The sequence below is a fragment of the Bacillus rossius genome, chromosome 1 (genome assembly GCF_032445375.1).
Source record: "Bacillus rossius redtenbacheri isolate Brsri chromosome 1, Brsri_v3, whole genome shotgun sequence".
Classification (NCBI taxonomy): domain Eukaryota; kingdom Metazoa; phylum Arthropoda; class Insecta; order Phasmatodea; family Bacillidae; genus Bacillus; species Bacillus rossius.
This window is the reverse complement of record NC_086330.1, coordinates 38,008,423-38,025,408: the sequence shown is the minus strand read 5'-3', so window position 1 is coordinate 38,025,408 and position 16,986 is coordinate 38,008,423. Positions and strand designations below refer to the sequence as shown.

Sequence of the window (16,986 nt, the reverse complement as noted above, 5' to 3'; positions counted from 1 at the left end):
CATCTGTTCATCATCTCAGCCAAGCACTAGCATGTAGTCAGGGATTCTAGTAGGTCCTGCTGACATTTCACCTGTGCCTTCTCTGAAATCCAACCAAACAAAAACATCAAGAGGGAGAGGTCAACCAACCTGCCCTGCTGCCGTACTGATAAGTTAGCATTACAAAAACAAGCTATCCGATTATGTGAAAAACATATCTATGAAGGGAAGGACAAAACAGCTGTACATGGGCTACAAGAAGAATATTGCACGAGAGAAAAAAAGAAGTTGTGAGACACGCAAAACTCTTAGCAAGAAGGAATCTGTTACGGAAAACAAGAGCAACAAACAAAAGAAACGGAAGACGAAGATATCACTGTCTTCAGAATCAAGTGAAGAAGAGATGGCTGAACATCTGACAGTTTCCACAGATGAAGTAGATAGTGATGATGAAGATTATGTGTGTCCTTACTGCAACCAGTTGTATTTACAAGACAGGCAGGGGGGGAAATGGGTTATCTGTACAAATTGTCGCATTTGGTGTCATGAAGAGTGTTCAGGAACAGATGATTACACTTCATTAATATGTGATTTTTGTTTGGAAGGGAAATGCTACAATTTTTTTTTGAAGATTTACGTGACTCGTATTGATTTCATTGTTCTAGTTTGAAAATGCACATTTAAAATTTAGTTTTAATTAGAAACTCTTCTTTTTCAATATACCAGCATAAGAACGATGTAAACTGAACCATGTGTTAGTTATTCTTGTTAATGGAAGATGTGCCAGATATATTAGTTTAAAAAAATGGTGTTCCAAATATCGCACACTAGTGCGATATTAGGAACACTGTTTTTCAAATGACGAAAGTGCATCAATTTTCTTTCTCTGTTATAAATTGCGAATTAATAAAAATAATACTATGTCCAACATAACATGTTTTGCAGTAATAACCCTAATGTGCAAAACCGTGGTTACTTATTTTTTTAGGAAATTTGTCTCAACATAAATCAGTATTTTCAAAATGGGTGCGATATTAGGCACAGTTCCCCTACTTATACTTACAAGTTTACAAGAAGAAATAGTCGAACGATTAACTTTATTCTACTTGAACATTACACAAATTAAATAAACAAATTATACACTAAAATATTAATTAATTTCGCTCAAAATTTGTTCAAAATATAATTCATTGGACTAAGAGTGGCGGTGATACCCGCACACGTCGCTAGATGGCGCTGACTGTATTTTAAAACGCGCTTACGTTTGTTTTTCCGATAACCTTATATGGCGATGTGGCAACGGCCGCGTTACAGTCGTTTACGACATTCTTCTACTGCGCTTGAAAACGTTTGCTAGGGATTAGGAGGGATTATTTGCATTTCGTTGATTTCGCTTATTATTTCGTGAGGTTTGCTAAGGTTAATTAGCAGGTTGTTATTATAACAATTCGAAGATTTGAATAGGTTAGGAAATTTATAATTAGTGACGTATTACTGATTAGTACTTAAATATTAGATTTAAAATTACTTTTAATTGAATACTTTATTTAATTGTTAGTTATTTAGTACTCTTAGTTTTCTAGGTTTAATTTACAGCTAGGCAGTACTTCGAATCGCGTTCGTGTTTATAAGTAAGTACTTTTCTAGTATTCTAGGTTTAGTTTATTTAGGTAGATATTACTTCGTTTAGTTTTAAAATATCATTAATATAGCTGTATTTCAGTACTAGGTAGGTAATACCTTTGGTACAAAGTTCATTGATAATTAATTATATTTGTAATAATAATTTGTAATAATTAGATTTGTAATAATAAAAAATTCTCTTAAAAAGAAAAAAAATTATCAAATAAGAAAATCTAATAAAATAAATCAATATGCCCACGTTTCTACAAAAAGAAGTGAAATCCCACCAAAAACATTCTGTAAAAAAATTAGTCAAGTCTCGATGGAGCTGCTTGTTTATCTCTAAAAAGTAATGAAATCTAGACAAAGTCGTGCCAAGTCTAAGGTTCCTTACTGCGATTTCTTTATTATTATAATTAATGTTGTGTGACTTGGCCGTTGAAGGGTACACAAGGGTACAAAACCAGGTGCTCCATGACACAATTGCACCAATCTGTCGCCAGAACCGCTACCCATTGACGATGGAAAATTGCCTCTTGGAAAACGTTGATTCAATAAACAGTCAATTGTAGGCTTGATAAAGCTGCGTATTTCAATAATACTTATGTTAGGCGAGCCTGAAACAAACAGTATAAAAAATTATTTCCAGTACAGACAGACAGACAGTCCGTCTGTACGTCTATTTTATGTTAGATCGGTGGTCGATTTGACGCTCCAAAAAGAAGAGAGCATAAGTCAGCATTGTCAATGCTGAATGCATGTGTTGCACAATCAACAACAGCCTAAAATGAGACACTAGCGTCCAATTACCAATACCAGTATGGGCTATTATCTCGCTTAACAAACAGATGTAACATTACGTGTAAACAAAATTGACTTGTACCCACTAACGTATTGTTACGATCGCGCTTGGCTGCAGTGCTGGCGTCGCCACGCTCGTTCGGCCTGTCTGCGCCCCCTTCCACCTGCATCCTCTCCCTGGTATCTCGTGTCATACTATCGCGCGACATCCTGACCGTCGCAGCGCGCACCTGCCTCAGATCGGGTTACTTAAAAGAGGCCGCACTGCGGAATAAAAGGACTCAGACGCCTTTATCGGCGTTCTTAGAGCAGCCACCGCGTCCTTCGAGGACTCACGACGCGTTTCTGGGCATTTCGACGGCGAAGGTCGCGAGATATCTCGGAGACATGCCCGATTGTTCTGGATGGGAACCTAAGGGCTATTTAAGGAGGTTGGGCCGACCTTCGAGTCAGTCAGTCAGTCAGAGACTGAGTGGGAGTCCTCCCGCGGCGGAGTTTCCGGGCGATATAGTGGCGAAGTCCTTGGACGAAGGTTCCAGGGCAGGGAGTGAGTGAGTTCAGTGGAGTCGGGAGTTTCCGGGCGATAGAGTCGCGGGCGCGGCGGAGTCCCGAGTGAAGTGGCGAGCGAGTCGTCGAGTGGGATCTCGGCGAAGGGTGTGACGGCGGCGGCGGAGTGCGGCGACGGAGTCCCGCGGCGGAGACCCACGAGGGGTGCTGCGGCGAGAGTTGCGCCGGAAGTGCGGCCCAGCGAGGTGTGTTAAACGAGTGACTGGGGAATTGACATTTCTTTACGTGTAATTAATTATCTGCCAATTTAGAAGATTATTTGTAAGTGACAAGTAGTAGTAATAAATAAAACTGTGTGTGAAATAAAATCTATTAATTGGGCTATCCTTACGAACCCGCAGGGAAATCGTAACAGTATAAAGAATGTTCAACGGCCAAGTCACACAACATTAACTACAATAGGTAATAAAGAAATCGCAGTAAGGAACCTTAGACTTGGCACGACTTTGTCTAGATCTCATTACTTTTTAGAGATAAACAAGCAGCTCCATCGAGACTTGGCTAATTTTTTTTACAAAATGTTTTTGGTGGGATTAAATATAGGCCTACCCTATATCCCATACAGTAACAATACAGCAATAAGCATAAGGGCTAATTATCTCCAAATCAAGAAGCCTTTAATACAGAAACCATGTCTGCAAAACGTCCAAAAACACCACTGTCGAGCATATATATCAAAATTATCTGAATTGCAGAGTCAAAATACACACAATAATAATATTATTCACCATTACCTTTGAACTAAGAGACCTACAATGATCATACTCAAGTATCATACTTAATGTTCTTTTTTAGCTTACTACTTACCACTGAATTATCAATCCTGAATTAACACTTCACTAAAAGAAATTCGGCACACATCCACCATCATCTACACATAATTTGACATAGGGTAGTTCCGGGAGTGATGTACCATGTTTTTTGTTTTATATATTATTCCGAATATTTGTGTTCAACGACATATATTATTAGTCCAAATGAAGCGCAGTGATGTTTCCTTTACGTTTTGGGACATAAATATGTTGAATCTGAATATTTTGTATAACTTAAACTCTTTAAAAAAAGGTTGCATGGTCCATCTATCCCACAGTCCTATGGGTGAGATGGTCCACATGGTATGGGATAGATGGACCAGGAATTATAAAATTTTATTTGAAAATCATAGTTTGCTAAATACAACATTTCACTTTAACTTTTTTAATACAATAAAGGCATTGCTAGGGACAGTAACAAAATAATAAATATGATTTTAAAACAATAGTAAAAATATTATTTTACTAACTATATTCAGGTGAAAAGGAAAACGGCATTAAAAATTACAATTAACTATCAATCAAACTAAAATCTAATTTTTAAAATATTGTGTTTCCAAATCAAATTTTTACTCTGCCCTACGCCTTCCTTTTAGTAATTTTTTTTTCCACATTCGTGACACACATTTTCATATTGACTGACCATTTTCATATTGATTGACCAATAATGACACATTAGCCTACACACTGAAACCACTCGTCGCACTTTTGTGTTTCGTTATAATCTTCTCCGCAAACAACACATTCATTTTCATTCCACTTTTCTGGTAGACCATCGTCACTTTCATCATTTAGAACTGGAGAGTCTTCACTTTACGATGAATGAGGCCGACTTGAATAACCTTTATTTCTTCTTCCTCTTCTCGTAGAAAAATTGATTTTCCTCTTCTTTTGCATGATGTGTCCTCCTGATGTTAAATTTGGCCTTTTCTTTTCTCTTTTTGTTTTTGTTCTTTTACTTGTTTGCTTTTTTCTCGTTCCGCTCTTTTGTTCAATTTCTTTTCTTTCTCTTCTTTTCATTTTTTTCTTCTCCTTTAACACTGCTATGTTTTCAGGAGAGTTGATAATTTTGGCTAGATGTGCTGGTTTACCTCTTCGTCGTACTAATTTAGCTTTCGTTACCAAGGCCACTGGAGAAATATCACACAACATTTTACTGGGTGTTAACTCTTTCGACGAAATGTTTTGCGGTATCTTTTCAGGTGTAGCAACATTGCATCCTTTTACGTAATCTCACTATCGGAAATCCCAAGGGACGGTGAAATGTTCTCTGTTGAGGTCCCTGGAAGAGAAGTCCATTGGAAAGATGAAATATTCTCTCCTGAATTTACTACAAAATATGTTCTAGAACTGATGACACTTTGTTCAGTCGGCATATCAACATGTTCAGTTTCTGGCTGGGTCCCATCTGAAGTTAGGTTCTGCCCATTGGTGTTTGTAAGAAAAATATATTCTGGGATTACATTAGTGTTGAAATGTATAATTCCAGTAGCTCTAAATGCAGAGATGTCATTTTACAACTGATGCTGACTTGTTCCAGGCAGCACTCAGCATTTCTCAGCATTTCTCGCCTTGTTAGTTTTCTTGATGGGTTGTTTGTCATGAAGTTGTTGCATGCCTTAAAGTAGTATGACTTCAGAGACTTAAAAAATATGTCTGATTAATCAAAGTTCTACAAACTCTGCAAATCTTGTCTCTGAAGTTAATTATTAAATACATTAGGGTAACACCCTTATTTAAAAAAACAAATGTGACACGGAGGAATAATGCGGTTTTTAAAGGCTGATTATTGATACCTGTCAAAAGTATCTAAAATGTTCGCCTTTTTGTCCTACTACTCTTTACCCCAACGTTTTCGAGAAAAAAATGAGTAGGTATAAAGTTTAGGACAAATACTTTGACGCCTGGCAGGTGTGCAGAAGTGGGTTTGAAAAGTTGCCTAATATCAGGGGCACTGAATGTTAAGTAATGTAAACACTAATGATGGTATTTAGAAGAAAACATAGAACTATTAATCAAACTAAAACAACAGTAGATGTAACTTAAAGCACATAAATGTGAATGCTGGACAAATAATGTAGCCTATGTCATCAAACACCACAAGAGATAAAAATTTAATACCACCTTTATTTTTGAGGAAATATATTTTCATATAACATAACGATAATATAATTAAAGGACGTTTTACTTTAATTGCCACAGTTTACAAAGTGTACAACTTAAAATCTGAAGATTGTGTTTTAAATATGGAAGTCGGGCAGCAGGTTTAACAACTGCCCGCACCTACATCAACATAAACACAGCTCCTTAATGTCCGTCATGCTACGATATACATGTATGTATATGTATTCCGGACACAAACTGTTTCCAGCCACTGTCTCTAGTAGCGGGGTAACTTTCATAAATGGAATGCATTACTAACATTTTGCGTGCTAAATGTTGTGAACTATTTCTTGGCAACTGGTTTCCAAATAAATCTTTTATAAAGAACAGAACATAACTTTTTCTTCTTCTGTGTAGTACGAAAGTAAATGGTCCTTTAAAGGCTAGTCTCCAAATGTGTGCAGAGTCAAGTCGATATAGGCTATCGTGCATTGGCCGATGCTACATGTCACTTTCTCTCCGAGTGGCACTTGATTCTGTCGGTTGTTTATCTATATTCAGGAATGTCTGACGAGGTTCATTGAAATGTACAAACATTTGCAATATTGACTTTCACCAAATAATAATATCTAAGGGCGTGCATTTTTCGCGAAAAAATTCCGAGACAAGCTGGAAGTTAAATCACTGTAGCATCGTCTGTGTTTCGTGATTGGATGAGTTTCGGGTTGTCAGTACACCAATCACAACAATTCAGTGCGGAAGCAAAAGCGTGGCTAAATAAGGTTTTGGCTTCTCTCGCAGACGGCCGCCAATCACAAGGAAGAAACAGCTGGTATGGGTATAGCTTGTTGCAATATAATGGGCGTTCAGATATACATTTTTTTTTTTTCACGAAAAATGCCTGTACTTAATAATGTCTTTCCGAGATTCTTGAAACGGCCCAGAGGCATACGCTTAAGCCTATTAGTACAGGTAGGGCCTATATGAGCGCGGCTTCAGTTTCTAATAGTGAACATTAGGTAAGAACATTGAATTCAACATCGGTACAAAGTTAAGTCTTTTAGTTAGTCAAGCAATGAATTAAAAAAAAAATACAGAGCTACGTACAAGCTGGTGGACAATTTTTTAAAACGTCCAAGAGGGCAGCGTAAATAATCCTCCTTCACAGCCAAAAAATAAGTCATGTCAGAGACGAACACATTTTTTTAAAGCCTGTGCAGGTTTTGAAAACTACGCAAGAAATGCAAAAAAAAAAAACGAATGAAGTGCAAGATGCAACCACAACTCGTTTATAAATAACGCAAGACGCAAAAATGCAACGCGAGCATTAAAAAACTTTCAACTTCTTGCGTTCCGGCTTAAAAAAAAAGTACAAATAACTCTCACCAACAAATAGAAAGAATTTGAAATCATAAACAACAGGCAAAGTGTGGTTCTATCTCTCTCCCTCCCCCCTTTTTTTTTCCATCCCGGGCCAGATATGAAATTATGCGTACTCTCTTGGTAGCCTGTAGAATGTTATGACTTATTTTTTATTGCGTGTAAGACCTAGATATAGGTACCTAAGTTTTATTTTTTTAAACTTTCGCACAATGAAAACAAATACTTAACACTTTTACAATCAAATTACTGATAATTTTACAGTTTCCAAGATAAACATGAATCATAGAAAGAAGCCCGAGAAAAAAATTTGTTTCTACATTTCTACTATCTCAAGGTGTTTTAGTGGTGGCAACGTCTTGCGAATTTTGTGCTTTAACAAACGATATATATTTATCTTTTTGCTTTTATTGTGTTTTGCGCGTTGGGAAAATGAAGATGGAAGGTATGGCGAGGGATAAAAAAAGGGAGATAACTGTGTCGAATGTTGTTTGCCGAGATAATGGTAGGCCATTATCGCGTGTGTTGAGAGCGGCTCTCTGGACTCTTCAATGCCCGGGGAAAAGAAAGGCCCGACGCCGGGTTATTGTTGCCGGCAGTGACGAGATGAGTGCTTGGAGTTCCGTGTCACAGGCGTGTAACTATCCCCCCTCCCCTCCGCTCTGCTGTTCCAAAACCGTTTGCAAATGTGATGGACGTCGTGCACCAGTCGCATGTCAGACAGATGCTGCATGCTTTGTGCGAGCAACGCTTGTCTTCCCCAACCCTTCCCCCCCCCCCCCCCCCCCCACACACACACACTTTTTAATATGACGTGATTCACCGCCGCGCGATTCGTAAATCCCCCCCTTACCCTCCTCCCGCACGTATGAAACCCGCCTCGCTTCCCCCCATCCGGGGAGGGAGGAAGCAATCGAAACTCGCCACCCCATTGGCCGGCCGCCCTCCCGCCCGGCGACCAATCAGAGCGGCAGGGGGGCGGCGCCGCGCGGCTAAAACGAAGGGAGGGGTTCATCATGTACAGTGTATAGAATCCTGACGCTCGCTCGCATGAAGAAAAAAAAATCTCTGTCCCCTCCTTTTCACTCGCCCTCGTGAAAAGGGCTTTAGGGACGACACACAAGGATTACAGATATGAATGTGAAAAGAGGTGGAAGGGGGGGGGGACAAGGGTGCTTCCCTTCCCACTGCTTGCATTTAAATACGAGCCGTGACTGCGCAGGCTGTTTTGACACATGTGTTACGTCGTAATCGGATATCCCGAGCCGCCTTTATCCGCCCGCCGGCACTCGACGGTTATATGCCGGCTGGGTCCGCCGCTACGAGCATCTCTGCCCTCCCTCATTCAGCTGCGTCGTCTATCTATTTCCTACCGACTCTATGGCCACGTCGAGTCTCTTAGGCCCGTTGTACAATGGCACGGAAACGTAGGCGGATCTCCAGGAACATTCGCCTGCCTCTTCCACAATGCACGGAAACGTAATAAATGACAACCAATGAGAATTCATTTCAAGGTTTCCAAATAATAATTTAATTTGAAACTATCTATTATGCTTCGAGATTATGGCACGGTCAGAATTTACATTTAGTATAGCTAATAAATATAAACCACCAAGTAATAAAAGAACACTATATATATACCTACCCTTGAATTTGAAACAAATTTTGACATACATAGAGCATAAACAAACATGGCTACCACCGCGGCCAAATTACTCGGCTTCTATTGGTCGCACGGAACAACGTAAACGGAAGAGCTCAGCATTGCCGAGCTGATCCGTACGGGCTCGTCTTCGTCTTCGTACCTACCATTGTAGAAACTCTATTCCGTGAGATCCATCTCCGTTTGGGTGATCCGTCACCGTTTACGTGTCATTGTAGGACGGTTATAAACTACGCAATAAATGCATGAGCACAAGCAACGCAAGATGAATAAAGTTAAACAACGACTTTTTCAAATACCTACTCGTTCATAAATTACTCAAGAAGCAAAATAAAACCGCTAACACAAATATCGGCCAACTTTCGACTTATTGCGCATTAGCTTGTGTTTCTGCCATTTGAGAAATTATTAATTTGACTATTCTTACTGTAGATTGAAAATTTTACTATGGTAACTTTGCAAGTAATTTGCTTGAATGAGCCATCTTTTAAAATAACTATAACCTGCTAAGTAAGCATAGTAATTTCTTTTGACAACATAAATAGTCAAAGCGTTTCCCCCCAAAGTATAGCGTGTTTTATTATATTTTGAATTTTTATCAGCAATAAAGCTTAGTAAGACTTATCTCCCCTCCCCTAATTCTCCAGAATTGGCCAGGAGAACGGAATCAACATAAAAAATCGCAAGGTCGTAGCCAGGATTTTGAGAAAGAGGAGGTCTAGTACATCGATTACTGTATATAATTTTTTATAAGTAAGTTTTCTTTATAATTGTGTTTTAAAACAAAATTTTCACACTAAAATCCCAAGGAACAGTAGACTTTTACAAGTCCAGCGTTTACACATAGAAATTGAATTAATTATTTTGCCAGAGAAAATAAAACTAAATATTTGGTTTTTTTTTTAAATTAAATTTATTACTACTTTATCTTAAGTCAATTGATTTATGATTTCGTTGAAACAAGTCATGAATTCACATATTAATTTTCTGTAATACATGGAGCACACATTTCAAGTTTGTATGAACGTGCTTACAAATAACACGCGAGCTAAACAGCATACCTGCCGCTTCTGTGTGTGAGGCATGTTGGGCTGGGTGGGAGAGGGAACACTGAGGACTGAAACAATCCCTCCAGAGTAATTTCTCTGTAACCTCATGTAGCTGAGTTGCTATGAATTTCTTATTATATGTTCACACATTTTCTTTTTTTAATCCGGGAAGGGAGGGTTCCAGACCCCACAGACTTACCCCCCCCCCCCCCCCACCCCGGCTTTGAACACCGCAATCAGAATGACCTGTTTCGAACTCTTGTCCTCTTAGAATGCGAGTATGTCTATAGCGTGCCACGACTGGGCGAGATTGCATCACACTAGCCACTCTCTGGCCAGGAAAGTCGTAGACACGTAGTTAACATTAGGTACCTCAGAAAGTGTCCAAACACATTACACCTGTTCAACCCAGTTTCCGCGGTTGTCTAGCATTTTCCCGTTTCTTTCCCGTCCTTTCTTTGCTTTCATTATTTTTATTTAATGCTAACTGCGGTATCTGGTTTCGCACGGGTAGAAAAAACGATATAACATAGCAATTTTTATTTTATGGATCACTATAAAAAACCAATATCTTAGTTAATAAATATCCTGTAAAGTGCCAGCTATTTTTTTTTTCCTTTTCGCATTTGTACTTAAAATTAAATTTACTTAACCGATCCTATGTCGATATGATGAAAAATATATTTTTCAGAAGTTGTTCACTTGCGATAAATAAATGAATGTGTACCTATATAGGTGTTTGAAAACGTCATTTTCCCCCTATTTTTTTGCGTTCTTGCGTTAAAAAAAAATAGGCTGAGACCAGTTGCTTGAAAAGACAACTCTTCTATAGTGTGTGTATCACAAACTGTATTGTCATCACAACCAGCACCGGTCTCTGGGTCCGACTGCCAGAACTTGGCATCGAACCAAGGACCCGCGGAGATTTCCAAGCCGCGGGAAGCCGCGCACTAGCACTTGTGAATTGGCAAGAATTGGGTCACGATGTTGATTATATAAAGGATGCCGATTTACTATGAAGTTAGTTTAATGTTGATTAATATGCGAGTTGCGGCCGGGGCTCGAAGCCGCTCTCTTACGTAGTCATTGGCGGTCCTATCGGAGCAGCGATGGGGACAACAAAATTATACAACTAAAAAACACCTGGAGTGATATAAAAAAATAATCTGTTTCAAACCGTACCTACATTGAAGTAAGTTTGGTTATATTTTGTAAAAATGTGTAAGTCTACTTTACTCTGTAGCATACAATATAATATTTTTACTTTTTAATACTTCATAAATGCGGTAAAACATTATTTAAATGGCTTTTTTTTTTGTTTTTTAATTATGATTTCCTATTTAACTGGGAGGTATTCCACACCGCCTAAATCTCTCCGGTCATCCGCCCTCGACAAAAATTCTATGCTGTGTCCGCCGCTGTGCGTAGTTCATAAAACCCGGCCTGCGGCCCGTTCCACAATGGCACGGAAACGTAACAAATGACAACCAATGAGATTGCATCTCAAGGTTACGATATATTAATTTGATTAAACTATAGCTATATATTATAATTCAAGATTATAGCATGAGCAGAATTTACATATATAATTAAAAAAATAAACGACTAAGTAAATAATAGAACACTAGATATTCTTGTACTTGGAACAATTTTGAACGTATTTAAAACATGAACAAACATGGCTACCACCGCAGCCAAGTGCTCGGCTTCTGTTGGTCTCAGTACTGCCGAGCTGATCCGTACGGGTCCGTCGCCGTCTGCGCACCGTTGTAAGAACTCTGTTCCGTGAGATTCGTCTCCTTGTCGTTACAGGGGGGAGACCCTAAGATGCACATTAAGTTCTGCCATTCCCGATTACACCCGAACAATTCACCTCCGTCCAACTTCGGGATTTGTTTTATTTTTGCGCAGGAAAAATGAATTCAAATATTAAAAGTGGTCGGTTAGGTTAGCTACATTAAAACACTTTAAAACACTATGGACGGTTAGTTAGGTTAGTATAGTATATATATATATAAATAAACCCGAGGTTGGCCGAAGGTGAATGGTTCGGGTGTAATCGGGAATGGCAGAACTTTATGTGCATCATAGGCTTCCCGTTGCAGGGACGGGCCTCCATGGCGCGGTGCGGGATAGAGGAGTGGGGAGGCGGCGAGGCAGCGGGCGAGCCTCGGGCGCCGGCCGCGAGGAGCGCTCGCGTCGCGGGGGGCCGGCCCGGAGCGCGCGCGCGCCAGTCGGTCGCCAGCCGCCGCGCGGGCAGCTCTCTCACTCCCTCCGTCCGTCTGCTCGCCTCGCCCTCGCCATGCACGCCATGAACGACCCGGCGGCGCTCGCCGGCATGCTGCCCTTCGACTCGATCGGGCTGTACGAGCAGCCCAAGCCGCGCTTCATCTTCAAGATGCCGCGCGTCGTGCCCGACCAGAAGGCCAAGTTCGAGTCTGACGAGTTGTTCCGCCGCCTCAGCCGGGAGAGCGAGGTGAGTTACAGTTTACCATTAAACATTTTTTCAACATTGGTTATGGATAGAGACCTGCAAAATTCGCGGATTCATTCGGTGATAGGCTAGAATTCAAACACATATACCTCTTAGATAATTTTGCTATTGGCTTACTGTTCATCTGGACGAATCTCAACCAGTTATTAACCCTCAACCAAAGAAGGATCGAATCAAAGACAAACCAGCTGAGACATCTTATAAGTCGGCAGCCAATGAACTTGCGTTATTTGCCCGAGTGTACAGGGGTATGTGCAGTCTATCCTGAAGGCCATCGAAACCGCGAATTTTGCAGGTCTCTAGTTATGAATTATCCACGGATGCGTTTACTGAGACTGCTTACCATGCACACGAACTCGCGCTGAATCAAACTTGGGGCGTTAACAAATACGTACAGAAATTCGTTGACGTCTGCAGAAAAACTTCCTTGCGCGCGCATATTTGTTTACCTTGATCACAACGGGAAAAAAAAACTGAGCTCGTAAGTTGAGACTCCGTCAGTGTTTCTACGAAGATCCAGTTATCAGAAACTAGGAAGAACATCAAAATAAAAGAGTAATTCATGACAGTGTAACGATAAGGCTCTCATTTATCCCCCCCCTCCCCTAAATTCTCTAGATTCACCATTGCCTTAAAATATCACGAGAATGCCACAAAGTCGCGGATGATCAAATCACAATAGCTGACTTGGTAATTATTAGTGTAGGCTATGTATGTTTTAAAGACGGCCCAATCACAATTTTTTTTTTTGTTTTAAATGTGTGCAGAACTTTTACAATAGATTCCTTAGGAAACCAGTGACCAATAAATAGTTTGTAATAATACTACAAGAAAGAGATTGTAACTTTGCACAATACATTGCTATGGTTGTTATTATTATGGTTACCTTTTTCGAGATGATACAGAGTATTTATTGCGCAAATTGGGGCATCATTTTATATTTTTATTGATGTTTCATTCAGGCACTATTTTTTTTTTTAAACACGGAAAAGGTAGTCGAATAATTAATAATTGAACTTTGTTTTGTTAAATAATCCTTATTAATGTGCCCAGTGAATACTGGAGAGCTATTCAGAGAACGGTTTACAAATAACTTTTAAGTAGCCTACTGGAGGAAATGGGACAACACAAAGCACAAATGCCCGGGTAAGAATCCGAACCCAGGATTTTGTAGCGGTCCATCCATAACAAATAGCTCAGAGTGATAACCTGTAATCCCAGCAGGGGGGAGGTGACATGATGACACCCAGCCACTGCCGGCGCTGCGGGGCGGAGCGGGGCTGAGTCACCGGGCGCACGTCACGTGTAGCGGGAAAAACACGCTCCGCCCCGCCACATACCGCCTCCTCCGCCCGCTTTCGCAATTCCCCCGGCAGTCACTGCCGTCCCGAGAGGCGCGACTCTGTGTGGACAATTACTAACAAGGAGAGGAGTTAGGCTGGGTTCACAATTGAAAAAATAACAGTAACAGTAACAGTAGGTCGTGTGCATAGGATATGAACGCCATGTTTCCTAACCTAACGATTCACAATAGCAGAAAGTTGGTCGTGTGCATGGGAGCGAGGTCGTGCGCATAGGAGTGAAATGAATATATTTTATTTCGGTCGCGTACGCATGGCACAACAGCCAATGAGAGAAGAGCAGGGTGCTTTTTTGGCGGGACTAGAAATATGTATATATTTATTAACCATATTGTGGTAAGAAAATGTCGAGATAATAATAGTAATATCGTTATTTTGAAAGTTAATAGGCTATGTTTATTTACTAACACTGCTAACAGATGTCGCATAGTTCACGAAATTTCATTGGCTGAAATTAACAGTAAGAATTCAATTGTGAACCAATTTCGCAGTTCGCACAGGTCGTGTGCACAGGTCGTGTGCATGGCTTGCCATGCACTCGCTTAATTTTTTTAATTGTGAACCCAGCCTTACACTGATAAACTGTGTAAAGAACGGCTCCGTTACAGATTCTGTATGGAACAGAGGTTCGAAAGTGTGCCAAATTACAGTTCACTAATTGTTTTGCAATTCTAACAGTTTCAAGCAGGGGCACAAATCTGTAGGATTCGCACCAAGTCATCTCTGAATAAGGTGCTTGTATGTTGTGTAGCTACTGCCCTTATTTTGACCATTAGGTATACATGCAATAAACACAAAAAAAATATACAGAAATATTTCTATAAAATTATATTTAAAATTTTTTATGTTAATCTTTTTATAGTAACAATTTTGCAAGAGTAAGCGGGAAGGGGAAGCTACACCCCGGTTCTACGTCTGTGGTTTCATGACTCATAATTCAGTCACATGACTTGGCCAGATTTTACAAAAAAAAAGAAAATTGCATAAACTACAAATTGATGGATCCTTAAAACACAAAATTTCTTACGTTAGTATGTGGGTGTGTTAACGAATTTAAAAGAAAAACAAAGTACGCGTGTTGATCAAAACGAATAATTTATAGGTCTACATATGTAGCCTGTTCGATGCAGTCATCTGCAGTACTTAGGTGCCCGCCTACAGTAGAGGTGTAGCTGTGCTAGTGAGTCGGGATGTATGTGCAACTCTCGATTGTGTTTATAGCGCGGCATCGCCTCTTAGCGCAATACTGTGGACTGGCGTGCAGTCTTCTCGACGTTCATAGGGCAACTATGCAATATGAGCGTTAACCATAACATTATATGGTAGAGAATTGAAGATTAAGGCGTAATACAAGGCCCTTGGGTGCTTTCAAGAATCCTTACCGGGCGTATGATGTCTCAAAACATTTCTGAAAAAAAAAACGTGTTTTAGTCACTTTCACTTTCCAAAAGATACGGAAACAGACCTGCCCTAAGCGCGTTCTTAAATGTTTTTTTCGTAAATCGCGTGGTTTTTCCCGAAGTTTTGCATTTCGTACGTGTGCTCAGCTTATTTATTTATTGTAGCTATTGGAGAGCACTGCGAAATATGTGGAACAAATGAACGATGACTTAAACGGGATTGACTTATTCACATATTACGGAATTACGAACTTAAAGGTTTCTTTGATAGGCCTCATGTGTGCGGAGACATCACGTCAATCCCGGTCTCCCAGCACGATAACGTTATTTTTATGAACACTTAGTATATGTATGAGCTGTAATATTGGAGCTCCTGTTAATAATATTTAATTATTACTCTGCCACATAATTTTTTTAAGAGGCTACCTTTGAATTGTCTATTTAAAGTAAACAATTCAACATATCAAAGATAGAGTTGATAATATAATACGTCATACTTCATGTAGAAAACATAATTAAAGTTGTAGTTTAATAAGAACACAAGTTGAATATTACAAACTCCAACCAAACACTAATTTACCTACAACTCTAAAGTTATGACGTATGCTTGCTGTAATTAAATTATGGATGACACAACATTTAGCCTATGAAACAATCACTGTTCGCTTGTCGAGGTACGGATCCTACCGACATTTAAAATGACTAATTTATTTGGTTTGAAAAATACCACCTTAAGGCTGTAAACCCAATTCCAGATCATTATTTTATATTTACGTTAATTACTGTTAAACTTGCTGACTTTTTGAGCGGCTCAACTTTCACAAAATGAAAAAATAATTATATCATATAGGCCCTACGTTTTGCATAATTAGCTGGCATGGTTGCACTTTTAATGTTTTCGTGCATTATGGATAAGGAAAATGAAATAGAATACAAATTATAACTTTTTATGTTAAAGTAAATTTTACTGGCTATTATGTGATATGGTTTAATTACTTTCAGAAAAAAATATATATTGTGTTTTACCTAGCCTTTTAAAATCCCCAAGATTTTTGTGATTCTTAAACGTTAAATAAAATAGAAATAAATTAAATAAATATTTCTGAAAGAGTAAAAACCATATTACACAGTAGCCAGCAGTATTGCCTTTAAACCCAAAACATTTTACTTACTTATTCCACACTGTACAAAAAAAATTTAAAAATTAAACTTTGCCAGCTAATTATGCAAAAATAATGTACCTACTATATATTTTTTGTTGAAGTTCGTGCTCTCAGAACGTCTACAAGTTCAACCGCGTTAAACATAAAATTATGACCCAAGCTCCGGAATTCCGGATCATTAAACTGACCTTCACGCTTCATGTAAGAAGGTATTAAGCCAGTACTACTTGTTCTGCTCGATCTCTTTTATTCCTTTGCAGATAACATTTCTCACGTAGCTTAATTATTTTATGGAAAGCCACTTTCATGCTGTCGCATGCTGTTAAGGCATGAACAATGTCTCCTTTCCTAGGGCAGGATGCGCTATTTACATACATACGTGATTTAGCAAGTGCACTGGATGATGCCACAAAACATACAGTTAAAAATTTTCACCTTCAGTTGACGAATAACACTGGTTATAAATTATCCGGGAATCTTCGTATATTTACGGTTATCTTCGTAAATTTACGGACGCTGAGTTCACTTACATTGGACATGAATCCAAAAGAATATTCTTGGCACAACAAAACATTCCAAAACTGGTAAGTA

General features: G+C 39.3%; 1 protein-coding gene across 4 annotated transcripts in view; it reads left to right on the top strand.

Moving 5' to 3' along the window:
* Positions 1-12,032: 12,032 nt before the first annotated feature.
* The window catches only part of LOC134534912 (protein big brother-like), a 160,202-nt gene continuing 155,248 nt past the window's right edge, over positions 12,033-16,986 (top strand). For all 4 annotated transcript variants that reach the window (XM_063373632.1, XM_063373613.1, XM_063373622.1 and 1 more), the window contains exon 1: positions 12,033-12,453. In XM_063373632.1, coding sequence (XP_063229702.1) covers positions 12,043-12,453 — 411 coding nt within the window. In that variant the 5' untranslated portion in view covers positions 12,033-12,042. The remainder of the gene's footprint in view (positions 12,454-16,986) is intronic.